This window comes from Tiliqua scincoides, chromosome 5 (genome assembly GCF_035046505.1).
Source record: "Tiliqua scincoides isolate rTilSci1 chromosome 5, rTilSci1.hap2, whole genome shotgun sequence".
NCBI lineage: Eukaryota > Metazoa > Chordata > Lepidosauria > Squamata > Scincidae > Tiliqua > Tiliqua scincoides.
In genome coordinates, this window is record NC_089825.1 from 41,953,538 (window position 1) to 41,970,099 (window position 16,562).

Consider the following 16,562-nt stretch of genomic DNA (forward strand, 5'->3'; position numbering starts at 1 on the left):
GTAGGGGTCATACTACTGACAGGTTGTTCTGAATGAGAGAGAAGGCAGAGATTTGTACCTCACACAGCCCAATCCTGCCTACTCAGAAGTCAGTCCCATGTTCAATGAGGCTTATTCCCAGGTAGGTGTGCATTAGATTACAGCCATAGTAACCTACCTCAGATACTCAAAGATGGCAGAACTATGTTCCAGAAGGCATTGTAAACCTGTGGCATTGATTGGTCAGCGCATGTTATTCAAAATTCCCTCCAAACTATGGACCAATCATGGTCAGCTTTGAGATAGTTATGAATGGTCATATAAGCTAAGAGAGACAAACAGGAGAGGATGCTTGTGGCTGATAATCATGGAAACATTAAGTAAGACTTCCCAAATATTGCTTCTGAGTGAAGAGCCAGGACTTGACTACTTGGTGGTGTCTTTAGATGCTGATTCAGCAACACGGGTCGGTGCCTCTTTGATATGAGGATCTTTTAGGGACAACCTTCCAAAATCCTAAATCTGCCTGAAGTGTTGAGCCAGCCTGCTTTCCAGAGAATCCCTCCCGTGTGTGACTGGGGTGGTGATAGGAAGGCATTATAGGCTATCTCAGTTATGTAGGGAGCTGAATTAGTCACAATTAGTCACATTCTTGAGAACTGGTATTAAAGTAACCTTATAAGCATGATGTAATCTGAACAAATAAAGCAACCTGTTTATTATCTTAATAAATAGTTTGTTTTGATGGTTTAGCATCCAATTGTGTGAAAAGGTCACCACTTAGATGATCAAGGTTACTAGGGAAAGGTTTTTTTGTGTATGGTGGTGGCAAGTGGTTAATAAAGGAGTCCATAGTGAAGAAGAAAGGGGGGGGAGATATTGGGGGGGGGAAGATTCCCTCCCCGTTACCATTAAAAGGAATTTCCTAATGTGATTAAAGTGGGTGGGATTTTAGAATCTCCTTGTAATGTTATTTTAAAGAACTGTATGAATGGGTTAACAGGGAAAGCAGGTGATGCCTTCTGCCTGATGTGGCTGTTTAACTCATCTGCATGTGTGTGTTCCCCATCACACATGGTATCAATGTGATTAATATTACCATAGAAATGTATATAACATGATTCCAAAGTATTGTATCATAAAGGCATCCTGTGATTCTTTTACTATTAATTGCTTACAGGAAGTAGTTAATTGTGTAACCTCTTGATTGCATATTTCTTCCGTTTATTCCTCTCCCCTGAAGCCCACTTTCAACTTTTGCTATCTTGATTTAAACTAAACAACACAGGCTGCAATCCTAACCATACTTTCCTGAGAGTAAGCCCCATTGAGCAAAAGGACTTACTTCTGAGTAGACCTAGTTAGGATTGTGCCCACAGAAAGTTTGTCAAATGTATCTAGCACATGGGCTCAAAACTAAAAACCAAGGACATGTATTTACTTGTTGTTGCTTGAAATGCTTACGGTATATTTTGTGAAATGCAATCTGGATATTTATGCCATAAACAGATGATTTTAGAGCTAGAGTATTTTCAATCAACATCAAGATTATAAAAACTGAGTGGAAGATTTAGGGCCCAGTCCTATCCAACTTTCCAGCACCAGTGCAGCTGCAATGCAGCCCTGAGGTAAGGGAACAAATGCTCCCATACTTTGAGGAGGCCTTTGTGACTGCCTCCCCACCACATGATGCAGTGCATGCCCCATTGGCACAGCTGCACTGGTACTGGAAAATTGGATAGGATTTGACTTCTTGGTTACAATCCAATGCTCACTTACTTGGGAGTAAGCTCCAGTGAACACAGTGGCACTTACACATAAGTGAACATGCATAGTACACTGTAAACAATGGGATTTACTCCCAGATAAGGGTGCATAGGATTGCAGCCAAAAATAGTTTAATCTATAAAGTCTATTGAACTGAATAACTCCCCTTCTTTTTTTCTGAGAGAAATCTAAAGCATTCCTTATTATTTCAAAGGATATTTATTTCTGACAAAGAGAAAAATCCTATGTTAACTCCCCATACAGCAATGCAGCTGTGTGAATAGGGCACGTGCTGTATCCGGCAGGGAAGTTTCAGGTCCTGAAGGTCTCCTCTGGGTAAGGGAACAGTTGTTTGTAGCTATGATCCACCTATATAGTCAATCACTCTGGCATGTACTTGGAGTTTTTCTGTGGCATACAAAAAGAGACACATTACTATGTCTTCTGAGTCTATCATCACCTTAAGAAAGAGGCCTCATTGAAATAGGATGGTAACACATTACTTGTTCTACAGTTAACTTGCATTCCTGCTTCATACCCAGGAGACATGGCTCGTGACAGCATTACTCATGCAAATTGGGCTGTATGCTCCTTCTAAAAGTGGTTGGACAACTTAGGTGATCCTACATTCAACTGAAAATGTGGCAAGGAGGGAAGAATAGGGTTTTGCAATATGGTTAGCAGGTGTAGTAGCAGGTGCCCCAGTATGACCTGGAAACTGACAAGCAGCTACATCATTTCCACCTCAGTGGAGTAAAGCATTCTACTCAGATAGGCCTCATATTTCAATGGATTCTGGGAGCTATTGTGTGTACCAGCAGGGGCTCTAACTGTTCTTTTAGTCACCATTATTCAGGAACACCACCTTTTCCTGTCAGAGATCCTATAGCTTTGCCTGCACACATTCATCAGGTGCACCTTTCCTCATCACTTTGTAATGACAAGGAAATCCATACCGCTACTGAATTTCATATACAAGAACATCTGCCAGGAAAAAAGTGGGCAACGTTATGGCACTACAGCTCCCCTATTTCATGTCCAAGCACTTTAGCCCATACTAAGAGACAAATGCTGACTCACCAATTGGTATCTATTATTCTCTTGAACTATTAGTATCTATTAATAGAAACTATTAGTAGCTATTATTCAACTACATGTGCTCATTTGTTCATTGGTTCTCTCTCTCCCTCTCTCTTGTGTGTAGACTTCTTTCTTTTTAAAGCTATTTTGCTGCACTGGGTAACAAGTTCTTTTTGTATTGAACTGTGGTCTTACACACGTTGCAAAGTAACTTGCTCACGTATATATACACAGTATTGTATATGTACCAATACATATTTAAATTAAATTAATTTAAAGAACATCTTTTTTTTAACAACCTGCATGTTTTATTTTCCAGAAAATAAATCACTTCCAAAACAACAATCTCTTTATGTCCACTCATCATCCCACCCTATTTCTCATGAGTAGCCCCCTCCCCTTTTCCTTTGGAGCAGGAGAACTGGCAGTCCAAAGTCAAACACCAACACTGGTTGCTATGTGATACATGTAAGAACATAAGAACAGCCCCACTGGATCAGGCCATAGGCCCATCTAGTCCAGCTTCCTGTATCTCACAGCGGCCCACCAAATGCCCCAGGGAGCACACCAGATAACAAGAGACCTCATCCTGGTGCCCTCCCTTGCATCTGGCATTCTGACATAACCCATTCCTAAAATCAGGAGGTTGCGCATACACATCATGGCTTGTACCCCGTAATGGATTTTTCCTCCAGAAACTTGTCCAATTCCCTTTTAAAGGCGTCTAGGCTAGACGCCAGCACCACATCCTGCGGCAAGGGGTTCCACAGACCAACCACACGCTGAGTAAAGAAATATTTTCTTTTGTCTGTCCTAACCCGCCCAACACTCAATTTTAGTGGATATCCCCTGGTTCTGGTATTATGTGAGAGTGTAAAGGGGCGTCTCTCTATCCACTTTATCCTGCCCATGCATAATTTTGTATGTCTCAATCATGTCCCCCCTCAGGCGTCTCTTTTCTAGGCTGAAGAGGCCCAAATGCCGTAGCCTTTCCTCATAAGGAAAGTGCCCCAGCCCCGTAATCATCTTAGTCGCTCTCTTTTGCACCTTTTCCATTTCCACTATGTCTTTTTTGAGATGCGGCGACCAGAACTGGACACAATACTCCAGGTGTGACCTTACCATAGATTTGTACAACGGCATTATAATATTAGCTGTTTTGTTCTCAATACCCTTCCTAATGATCCCAAGCATAGAATTGGCCTTCTTCACTGCCGCCGCACATTGGGTCGACACTTTCATTGACCTGTCCACCACCACCCCAAGATCTCTCTCCTGATCTGTCTCAGACAGCTCAGAACCCATCAGCCTATATCTAAAGTTTTGATTTTTTGCCCCAATGTGCATGACTTTACAGTTACTGACATTGAAGCGCATCTGCCATTTTGCTGCCCATTCTGCCAGTCTGGAGAGATCTTTCTGGAGCTCCTCACAATCACTTCTGGTCTTCACCACTCGGAAAAGTTTGGTGTCGTCTGCAAACGTAGCCACCTCACTGCTCAACCCTGTCTCCAGGTCATTTATGAAGAGGTTGAAAAGCACCGGTCCCAGGACAGATCCTTGGGGCACACCACTTTTCACCTCTCTCCATTGTGAACATTGCCCATTGACACCCACTCTCTGCTTCCTGGCCTCCAACCAGTTCTCAATCCACGAGAGGACCTGTCCTCTAATTCCCCGACTGTGGAGTTTTTCAATAGCCTTTGGTGAGGGACCGTGTCGAACGCCTTCTGAAAGTCCAGATAGATAATGTCCACGGGTTCTCCCACATCCACATGCCTGTTGACCTTTTCAAAGAATTCTATAAGGTTTGTGAGGCAAGACTTACCCTTACAGAAGCCATGCTGACTCTCCCTCAGCAAGGCCTGTTCGTCTATGTGTTTTGAGATCCTATCTTTGATGAGGCATTCCACCATCTTACCCGGTATGGATGTTAGGCTGACTGGCCTATAGTTTCCCGGGTCCCCCCTCTTTCCCTTTTTAAAAATAGGCGTGACATTTACTATCCTCCAATCTTCTGGCACCGTGGCCGTCTTGAGGGAGAAGTTGCATACCTTAGTCAAGAGTTCTGCAACTTCATTCTTCAATTCCTTAATAACTCTTGGGTGGATGCCATCAGGGCCCGGTGACTTATTGATCTTTAATTTATCAATGAGGTCTGAAACATCTCTTTTAACCTCTATCTGACTTAACCCCTCGGTCAGGAGGGGCCGTTCGGGTAGCGGTATCTGCCCGAGGTCTTCTGCCGTGAAGACAGATGCAAAGAACTCATTTAATTTCTCTGCCATCTCTTAAGTCTCCTTTTATCTTTAAACTTTGTATATAAACCACGTATATATACACAATATTGTATATGTACCAATACATATTTAAATTAAATTAATTTAAAGAACATCTTTTTTTTAACAACCTGCATGTTTTATTTTCCAGAAAATAAATCACTTCCAAAACAACAATCTCTTTATGTCCACTCATCATCCCACCCTATTTCTCATGAGTAGCCCCCCCTTTTTCCTTTGGAGCAGGAGAACTGGCAGTCCAAAGTCAAACACCAACACTGGTTGCTATGTGATACATGTCTTTAAACCTTGCAAAAGGACTCCACATTAATTGCAATGGGAGAGGGAGCATTCACTTTGTGCCCCTCCCTCCCAATTTTGACCTTCTTGCCTTGGCTGAGGCAAAACCAATGCCTCAGCCTCAAGGGTGCCTCAGGGATAGCCACACTGGCTCTAGAGCCACATGTGGCTCGCTGACATATAATGTGCAACTCTCAGAAATATGTTAGAACATAAGAAGAGCCCCACTAGATCAGGCCAAAGGCCCAACTAGTCCAGTGTCCTGTATCTCACTGTGGCCCACCATTTACCTCAGGTAGCACACAAACAACAGGAGACCTGCGCTTACTTACCCCTTCCATAGGAAGAGCCTTGCAGGATCAGGCCCAGGGCACATCTAGTCCAGCTCGCTGCATCTCACAGTGCCCCCCCCCAGATGACCACGTGCTTCCTAAGACAACAAGAGACCTGCATCCTGGTGCCCTCCCTTGCATCAGCATTCTGAGGTAGCCTGCTTCTAAAATCAGGAGGTCACACATACCCATCACAGCTTGTAACCTGTGATTAACTTTTCCTGCAGAAATTTGTCCAGTCCCCTTTTAAAGGCATCCAGGTCAGATGCCATCACTACATCCTGTGGCAAGGAGTTCCACAGACTAATTACACCCAGGGAAGCCATAAGAACGGAAGAAGAGCCTTGTTGGATCAGGCCAAAGGCCCATCTAGTCCAGCCTCCGGTATCTCACAGCAGCCCACCAGATGCCTCAGGGAGCACACAAGAGACCCCCATCCTGGTGCCACCACCTTGCATCTGGCCTTCTGAGGTAGCTACTTCTAAACCCATGAAGCTGCACAGACCCATCACAGCTTGTAACCTGTGATGGACTTTCCCCCCAGTGGTTTGTCCAATCCCCTTTTAAAGGCGCCCAGGCCAGACGCATGGTGTGGTGTGCGGCTCTCGCGTGAAGCCAGTGTGGCCACACCTGTAATAGGCTCAGTGGCCCTTTAAGCAGCAGCCCACTGAGGGAAGAGCGGCTGACAGGACCAGGTGGGCAGGCAGCTCCCCTCAGAGAGCCTGTTCCATGGCAACGGTCACAGAAAGCAGGGCTAGAGCGTCCCTTCACACTGCCTCTCTAGCCCCCCAGCTCCACTAGCCCGAGGCGGGCTCTCGTTCACGTGACCACGGCGGAGCGGAAGTGACGGGAGGGGCGGGCGCGGTGACGTGACTCAAAGGCGGCGGAAGTGGCGTGTTTGTGTTTTGGTCCTGGAGGAGGAAGAGGAAGAGACGGAAGTTGGAGGCCGCTTCCTTCCCTCCTCCCCCCTCAAGCCGCCGCGAGACAAAACCCCAGTGCCTCGACTCTCCCCCCCTTTCGCCTGTGGAGGCGGAGGCGACGACGCTCGTTAGGCGACCCTTTTTGTCCTTTGCAGGCGCCCGTAGGGGGCGGAGTGGCCGCGGTTTCCCTTCCACACAACCAGCACCAGGTAACTCGTCGGGGGCTGGAGAGAGAGCGCGGCTGGGCCTCGGCGGGAGGGGCGGCTGCGTATGCGCGCGCCCCCCTCAAGGTTCTTTCGCCCCCCCAGTGGCCACTGGGGGAGGGGGGAGGCGGTTGGTGAGCCGGGCTCCTTTCCACCACCCTCAAAATGGCGCCCCCAGTTCTCTCACTTCCTCTTGGGCCTCTTAGGCGGGGCTGCTGCTGGGGGGAGGGGGGAGCAGCCTGGAGGGAGGGGGCGCCCAGGGGAGCGGGGCCACACACACGACCCACAGCCTCCTCTCTTGGCCCCCCTATAAGGCAGGCCCTTCTCCCCCCAGCATCAGAAGGAGCCCTTCAGGGCCGACCAGCTCTCTCCTCCCTGTGCTGGCTGCAGGGTGAGAGAAGCCCTGGAGGAGCTGGGATGGAGGAAAGGGTGCTGAGCACCTTCTTGAGAGGAGCAGAACCAGCCATACTGGAGCTCCCTAAGGGCCCATTCCTGTCCAGTTACCCAGTGGAGAGCCATGCCAGTGGGGCCAGCAGGGCATCCTGTGGTGGGGAGGCAGCCACAGAGGAATGCGTGTTCGCTTACTGAGCTGTGCTCTGTAGTGCTGGGTAGTTGGACAGGACCGGGCCCTAAGGCTCACACTTTCCCAAGAGTAAGCCCCATTGGCGACAGTGGTGCTTGCTTCTGAGTAGATTAAGTGTAGGATGGGGCTGTTCGGGTCCTACTGTCCAGCATGGATGCGTCTGGGTCAACATGGCATGTGCTGCATCCTGCACTTGGGGGGGGGTGTCATGGTGGTCTCTTCAAGAAATAGGAACATTTGTTCCCTTATCTCAGGGCTATGTTGCCACTGCGCCAGTCCTGGGAAGTTGGATCAGATCAGTTGCTAAGGCTGCCACCCTATGCACACTTTCCCAAGAGCAAGCCCCAGTCCTGTGCATGCTTTCGTGAGAGCAAGCCCCACCGATGACGATGGGACTTACTTCTAAGCATAGGATGGGGCTGTTCAGGTCCAGTCCTATCCAACTCTGCAGTATGGATGCGACTGGGCCAACAGAGCACGTCCTGCATACTGCTCTTGGGTAGGGGTGGGTGTCATGACGGTCTCCTCAAGGTATGGGAACGTTTGCTCCCTTCCTTCAGACTGCATTGCAGCTGGAAAACTGGATAGCATTGAGCCCTAAGGCTGCAACCCTATGCATGCTTTCCCAAGAGCAAGCCCCGCTTAAGCTATGGTACTTACTTCTGAGTAGACAAGCATAGGATTGGGCTGTTCAGGCCCAGTTCTATCCAACTGTCCAGTGTTAATGTATCCATGGCAGTGGGTTGAGTGCCACATCCTTTGGTGACTGGGCAGTTATAGGACGTCTCTTCAAGGTGAGGGAATGTTTGTTTCCTTACCTTGCGGCTGAATTGGTGCTGGAAAGTTGTAAAGGATTTGGCCCCAAGTTCTATTTTGTCATGCATATGTTGTCTTTTTTACTTTTTATTATGCCAATAAAGGTCTCTTGAATCCATAATCTACTTACATTTTTCTGTGGAACTAAAATTAGAATAAGGGTAAGAAATACTAGTGCAGAGAATTGGTTTTATAAAACAACAGCAATAGAATATTTCCTTCAGGAGTAATTTCCTCCCAAGTACTATCATTTCGCTAGTGCTAGGAACTTGTTAGTTTCACTACAGATTGTGGGGCTGTGAGATTGTAGGTATATAGGAATCTAACTTCTTTTAAAGCCCCTTTGTTCTGCTTAAATTTTTGTGCTAATAACTAAGATCAGAGCAATTAAACCAAAACAGCAGTTGGTGAATATGTATTAATTTTGATACTGGTTTACTTATTAGTCCAGTTATATGGGTGCCTAATCCATGACATCCTTGAATACTTTAGGAAATAGTTCAAATTACTTTTAAGGTCAGAATAATCAATGAAATTGTTTGATTAACCTTCACTTATTGGCTGAACTAGCAAGCAAGTTAGTAAGGACAAGATGGTTTAATGTCTATTATCCACTCATTCAGTTTTTTAAACTCTTCTGTAAATGTGTTTCTCTTTTTAAAAAAAAAGTAAGTCTTCACATTTTAAGCAGCTTGGAATACTTTTATACTTGCATACGATGTAAAATTAAAATAGGTTTAAGTACTATTATGAAATACTGAAATAGAATACATACGTGTGAATAATTAATAAGATAATGCATATAAAGTCTTTGCTAGTTGATTGTGTAGTAATTTGTTGGGCCTACTTCATTTTTCCATACAAGCTAATTTTCTGCAGAGAATGTGAGAATAATGGTAAGTTTAACACCAGTTATGAAGCCTGGTGCTTCTATAGTTTAGGATAGGTTGTAATCCACTGAAAGAGCATCTGCTTTGCATATAGAAGGTCCTGGGTTCAATTCAGGCATTTCTGAATAGGGGAAAAAATAATTTCTGTCTGAAGGCTTGGAGAACACCTGTCAGTCAATGTTAACAATACTGGGATAAATGGACCAATGGTATTGTGAAGTAATCTGAGCATAGGCAAAGCTTGAAAGTGGTTATCACAAATTCATGGCCCACTGGTGTACCATTCTGTATATGAAACAAGGATACATATGTAAACTGCCTATAGGATTAGGTTGCACAAAATGATAAGCATGCTTGGATGTAAATAATGTTTAATTTTTAAGATTATTTAAATCCAAGCAGGTTTATCATTCTGTGTATCCCTTTCCTCATATCCAACTCAGACCCTGTTTATGTATTGTTATATCTCATTTCTCTTTCACACAAAAAGTCCATTGTTTCCTCACTGAAATGAGATGTTCTAACGAATATTAGATATTTGGTTATATTTTAATCACATGGTTTATTATTTGAATTATCACCTTCAGTTTTAAAGCATCATGAGCTATGATGTAGATAGGTTTTGATAGATCTAACTAGATTGTTGAGATGCTAAAACTTAACAATTGAGCATCCAAGGCTATAAACATATGATTCTTATCTAAGCAAGAATTGTGAATTAATCTGCTTATTCAGCATCTATCATAGTTTTTTGCTGTCCTTTTGGATGCTTAGCATTACTATAGTACCAAATGGTGGTATGTGGCCAAACTTTCTTAATATAGGAGCCACATACGATAAGCTTTCGAGGCCTGAGAGTCACAATATTTAAAAAGCATTTAAATTTTTAAATATATTTATAGGTTTAGTCTATTTAACTGGGGATTTTTCATCCACGAATCTGGCTTGACATGGGTCCTCCCTCTGGAGCTGAGGGGAGCTGTGCTCCCCTCACCTCTGCAGGGTGTTTTGGGTGCCGGGGAAGTCCTCTGAAGCCTTTTAAGGCCTTAAAATGTCACTTTTGATTGTCTCCAAAAACCGGAAGTGACAGTCTAAGGCCTCCCAGAGACCTTAGAAGGGCTTCTGAGTGCATAGCCTCCCCAGTGCTCAGAAACCTTCCAGATGTTCCCCTCACCTTAAACCACAGGTTTCATTATCCATGGTTTTTGGTATCCGTGGGGGTTTCAGGAGCAGAACCCCTTTGGATAACAAGGGTCCACCTGTATTGACCATAAACATTAATCTTATGTTTTAATCCAGTAGTCTCTCAGTTTATAGCTGGTAAATAATTACAAAACTTGAAAATTTCTTATTTACCTGTTAATTATGATGCAAAAAAGAGCTCAGCCAAGAGTCACACATTATATATCAAAGAGCTGCATGTGGCTCATGAGCAGTAGTTTGAGAGCTGGGAGTCATCCATACGCAGATCTCCATGTCATTTGGTACTGCAGAAGTTCTGAACTGCTCTCTGAAGTTGGTAATGGGCTGGGTGACAAATATGTTGCTACAATGTTTTGATTATCTTGCTGTGATTTGTTTTAAATTATTTTAATTAGTGTTTTCTTTGCATTTTGTTAGTTGCCTTGGGTTTCTTCTTGTAATAAATGCTTACAATAAACATATAAATAAATAAATCTTATTGGCAGGGCTTGTAATAAATGTTTAAAAACAAATAATATGACTTCCTTTGGTTTTTAGATCTTTAGTATGTTAACTTGTATATTCATAGAGGTTAGAAGCAATGAGGCTTTCCATCAAGTGAGAGAATTTGATGTATTAGCATGTTATAGTAAAATTTGAATAATTCTGAGTGGTTTTCATTGAATGTTTTGTTGCATATTTTAAAACAAGATTGGCAGGAGGCTAGGAAGTGGTAGTTAACCTGGTTGGCATATATAGAAACTTCTGTAGTTATTACAATAAACAAGGAAATTATTGCTGCACACTTTTTCTCATGTTCGCATGCCAGAATTTCAAAATATAACACAGATTTACCTGTGCTCTTGTACCATTTCTGTTTATGCCTTAAAATATTTCTTTTTAAATGAGCTACATAAAAGGGAAGGTGAGCATAGATGCAATATGATCAAAGTTTTAAAAATATATATTCTAGATCCACACGTGGTACAAAGTAGAACATTTTGAGAAGTAAGTTATATAAAACTAAGAATGTTATTAAATTACGTTTGTAAGATGCTGGTTCTTTAATTTTAATCTTTCTTGAAAATTCTGTGCAACCCAACTCTTTCTAATCTTCCTTAAACAAGTAAAATAGTATTGAAAAATCCTTAAAGGAAAAACCTAAGTGTTGAGAACTGAACCAAATTTGATAAAATATCTAATCTGCTACTGCTCTGTTCAGTCTGTTAACAGTACTAGCCATGAACTTTGCATTGTGTATTAGTAGTCCTTGACTTAGAGGACTTTCAACTTAAAATTATAGGCAAAGGCATGGAAAACAAATACAGTGTTAACAATACCTACACATACAAGGTACCTACTGTGTCCAGCCATTGTAGTTGTAATGTGGATTCTAGATACTATTTACCAGAATAACTTCTAAAGAGCTGAGACATTATTACACCTACCCATGATTAGTTTGCCAAGTTTTACCAAAGATTCTTTAATTAACCCTTCATTATAATAAGGGTTATAATTATAAGACATTATAATGTCAAATATACCCTGAAAATATTTTTTTGTTGAATTAATAGTATCCATAGATGTTTTTACAACCACTTTCCATTGGTTGCACAGAATAGTTCTGTATTTCATATTCCTCTAAATATTTGTATATCATGTTTATTAAGCTACATCAAACATTTATGAACAAATACTATAGGCTCATTTTTCTCCATTGTGTCTAAAAGCACTTATAAGAGTAGAGGGGTTTCAAATGCGGATAATGCAGCTGAACCAAATTTAGAATCTAATTGATGCTGTAATTGTAAATATTGCCATTCTGTCTCTAACTACAGTTCATATTTGACTCTCAGCTTTGAAAACAAAAAACTCCAGTTAATTGATCTGGAGTAAAGATTACCATATCAGTCAAAGACTTCCGCAAAAAGAATTCCTTCACAATATTCAACTCACTATTAGCCCACAATGTTAATTTGAGATGTAAACCAGGATCAATTTTATATTTCTCTGCCATCACACTACATATGTAGACCCCGGTACCAACCATTTCAATAAAGGAGCCACTATAAAAGTTTCTAGGATAGCCCAAGATGGAATTACCTGTTGTACAGAGTTATCCCAATAATTACTAGAGATTAAAAGATAAACCTGATTATATAAACTACAATCAGGAAGCCCAACCTCTCCTTAATTAATGATAATTGCATCCTCTTCAAAAAGATATTGGGTGCTGCTGCTCCCCATAAAAATTTCCAAAATAAAATGTGGAGTTTATTAATATATCTTAGTAGTGTTCGGTGGGCCCTCTGTAGCCGTGGGTGTTTGGTTCTGAAACTCTCTGCAGATACTGAAATCGGCAGATGCTGAAGTTCCGGCATCCTCAGCCCTGTTTTTAGCTGGGCCCAGACAAGACTCACCTGTTTCCAACTGGGTCAGAGCAGGCGTAACATTCCTGAAGAAGAAATAGTGCAGAGCTGCTCACCTACCGGGGGGGGGGGGAGGGTTGGGTTGACAGCAGGGCCCCCTGCAGCCACTGTAAGGAGCAGCGCAGCTGGCCACTCCATGATTTTCCAGTCCCTGCAACCACTGCCCTCCATAAAGAGAAAGCAAAGAGCTGCTGGCTGGGCTGTGCTTTGCAGCAACTGCAAGGTCGGAGATGGGAAAGCAGAGCAGCTGGCTGGAAGTTCCATTCCTTCAGCAGAGGTCAGTGGCTGTAGATCCGTGATTGGTTAAATCTGTGGATACCAAGCCCATGGATTAGGAGACCCCACTGTATATAAAAATACTGCATGTAAAACATCTTATAATATTCTAAGATGATTACGGGGCTGGGGCACCTTCCTTATGAGGAAAGGCTACAGCGTTTGGGCCTCTTCAGCCTAGAAAAGAGATGCCTGAGGGGGGACATGATTGAGACATACAAAATTATGCAGGGGATGGACAGAGTGGATAGGGAGATGCTCTTTACACTCTCACATAACACCAGAACCAGGGGACATCCACTAAAATGGAGTGTTGGGAGAGTTAGAACAGACAAAAGAAAATATTTCTTTACTCAGTGTGTGGTCAGTCTGTGGAACTCCTTGCCACAGGATGTGGTGATGGCGTCTAGCCTGGACGCCTTTAAAAGGGGATTGGACAAGTTTCTGGAGGAAAAATCCATTATGGGGTACAAGCCATGATGTGTATGTGCGACCTCCTGATTTTAGAAGTGGGTTATATCAGAATGCCAGATGCAAGGGAGGGCACCAGGATGAGGTCTCTTGTTATCTGGTATGCTCCCTGGGGCATTTGGTGGGCTGCTGTGAGATACAGGAAGCTGGACTAGATGGGCCTATGGCCTGATCCAGTGGGGCTGTTCTTATGTTCTTATTCCTTTTAAGTATACAGGTCCAGTCTATGTATACACAGATTTTTTATATACGAATTTGACTCAACACAAATGGCCCCTGCAAATGAGAAGGAATGTGCTGATCCCTGGTGAAGGGGAAAATGCATCCCTTTAAAATCAGTTTAAAAAACTGAACAGTCCTTTAACAATAGCCTCCTTAGTGAGAGACAGAGAGGGCAGCTGGCTGACAATCCATCAATCCTTCTTTCTCCAGTGGACCCCTCCCTTCCCCCTGAGCACATGAAAGAAAGGTGGTCACTTTGCATTGGTAAAGGGAGGGACTGAGTGAAGATGCTTGGAGGAGGACTGATTGATGGATTGTCTTATTAAGGACTCTTACTTTACATCACAAAGGTCAGCAAGGCTGTTTTTAAATCACCAGAGCAAAGCAACTTTGTTTTTTAAATTGATTTGCTATAGTGCATTTTTTGAGTGCTTAGAAGGGAACCCACAGGAATAATGAGGCTCAACCTGTATTGCCCAAAAGGGACAGATTTAAAGAGGCCCACCTATCCATATCCAAGGATGTGTCGTATACCAATTTATTAAAATTTAACCCAATCATCTGTTTTATATCTCTAGAAATTAAAATTCTTAAATATTTAATAATACACTGGCATCACTGAAAGTACCATGCCTTGAATTCATTCTGTGAAATACTGTTCCCCATGTTTGTCAAACCATGGGTCGGAACCCACTAGGTGGGTCATGAGGCAATTTCAGGTGGGTCCCCATTCATTTCAATATTATATGTTAATATTTAATATGTTAGACTTGATGCTACTATGGTATGTGACAGCATTTGAGGAAGTCTACTTTTAACAGACTACAACATTTATGCTTTTAACAATGATAGTAAATACGACTTACCCCTGGGTAAGTGTGGGTAGGACTACAGACTAGGTTTTTCAAAATTTTTCCTGCTTGATGATGTCACTTGCGGTCATGACATCACTTTTGGTGGGTGCCGACAGATTCTCATTCTAAAAAGTGGGTCCCGGTGCTAAACGTTTGCGAGCACTGCCCTAAGTGCCATCACTTCAGATTGAGACCAGTTGATTGAATATCCAGAAAAATCTCCACTGTAATTCTTATATGCAAACTTGCTTCATTTTATATTATAATTTCTTTTTCTTAAGACAAAATGTTAAGTACTAATTCAGGTCTTTGACCATTTCTAAGTGTTTAACATTAACCAATGTAAGGAACATAAAGATTTCTTCATGGAATGCATGTTATGGACTTTTCCTGTAGTAGAGAAGTTTCTCATCTGATTTTATGTTTAATAAAAGTAGATAAAGCATAGACTTTGAGCCAAAGGGCTACTTGGGTTCTTGCATAGTATTTGTGCTGGCCCAGTGAAATCTGACTATAGTTGGCCCTTGGCATTCATGGGGGTTGCGTTCTTAGAACCCTCGCAGATGGCAAAACCCATTGGTCTGAGTGCTCACCAGAAGCACCTCTGGTCGTGTCTGGGCTCAGAATGCCCCCCCCCCCCCAGAGGTGTCGGAACAGCACTTCTATCTTCATAAAAGCTGGAATTGCCTTTCCAACACCTCTGGGGGCCTCCGAAAGCTTTCTGGATGTGACTGGAAGTCACTTCTGGTCACATCTAGGAGCTCAGGTGAGGCCCTCCACCATAGGTTCAGACTCTGATTATTGTTTGTTTTTTCACATTTTTGTACTGCCGTTCCTCCAAGGAGCTCAAGGTGGTGTACATAGTTCCTTCCCTCCTTTTGTCCTCATAACAATCCTATGAAGTAGGTTATGCTGGAGGTAGTGATTGGCCCAAGGTCAGTCAGGAAGCTTCATGGCTGACCAGAGATTTGACCTTGGATCTTCCAGGTCTAAGTCCAATAGATGAATCACTACAACATCCTTGTGCTCTCATTTTTAGCCCATTTATCAGCATGGGTAACTATAGAAATAATATATTGGGAAGAAATGGGAAAATGTGTAGAATAGTAAAAAAATACAGCATTTTAAAATATGCTGCTGAAATAACCATTCTTTCTCCTCAGCGTAGTCAAATGAAAAGTCAGAAGGAACCTAGGATTTGGCAAATCTTGGAATGAAGAGAATTCAGTCATTGAACATGCTGCTATGCTTGCCTTTGTTCTGACATCACATGAATGGAATGCTTAAGGTTAACCTAAGATTGTGATCAGGCAAAGGGAAGAAGACAGTCTTTAAGATGTGTAGGGTGCAACCTATTTAAATTGTTGGAAATCAAAGCCAGCATCTTGGGTTTGGCCTGGAATATACATGGTATAAGACATTTGTGGAGACATTGAATCAATAAAGTATGTTTGAGAATCTCTCCACTCAGGAGGGGGAGCTACTGTGTTTTGCAGCATCTGAGCAATCATTATAGAGAGCTTCATAAAGTTGAGACTCAAAGTCATGAAAGCATTATTTATTTTGACTTTCTTCAAAGCAGCTTTGTTGAACATGTTGAACCTCTTCTCCATCCCCTCAATCACAACAACCTTGTTAGGTGGGTTAGACTGGGAGATGGCTAGCTCAATGTAATCCACTTTGCTTAATGGATGGATGGGAATTTGAGCTCAAGTTTCTCCGGTATTAGTCTTGACACTATGCATTGCACCAGCAGTTTTCAGACTTTCTAGGAGAGTTTGCACTGCTGTAAGTTCTTGCGGGGCCAGGTGGAAGCAGCAACGCGATCCCCAGGATTGTGTTGATAACGGGGCTGCAGGGACTGGGATGCACTCACCAGTCCCTGCAGCAGCCTCCTTGGGGTGTGGGGAGAGCCCTGCTCAAGCGTCTGCAGGGCTCCCCAGCCTACAGAAAGTGAAAGTGGAGCGATCGCGCTCACT

The 16,562-nt window shown here is 43.1% G+C and overlaps 2 protein-coding genes across 3 annotated transcripts in view; one reads left to right on the forward strand and one right to left on the reverse strand.

Annotated features, from left to right (window-relative positions):
* Nucleotides 1-5,776, reverse strand: part of EFHB (EF-hand domain family member B) — a 32,823-nt gene extending 27,047 nt beyond the window's left edge. The window contains exon 1 of the mRNA XM_066628639.1: nucleotides 5,738-5,776. Within this exon, the coding sequence (XP_066484736.1) occupies nucleotides 5,738-5,746 (9 nt within the window). The 5' untranslated portion in view covers nucleotides 5,747-5,776. The remainder of the gene's footprint in view (nucleotides 1-5,737) is intronic.
* An 877-nt stretch (nucleotides 5,777-6,653) lies between these two features.
* Nucleotides 6,654-16,562, forward strand: part of RAB5A (RAB5A, member RAS oncogene family) — a 28,522-nt gene continuing 18,613 nt past the window's right edge. The window contains exon 1 of one of the 2 annotated variants that reach the window (XM_066627292.1): nucleotides 6,654-6,866. The gene's annotated coding sequence lies outside the window, so the exon portion shown is untranslated. Of the gene's footprint in view, nucleotides 6,867-6,898; nucleotides 6,948-16,562 lie in introns of those variants that run through there. The other variant, XM_066627293.1, reaches the window with a different exon arrangement.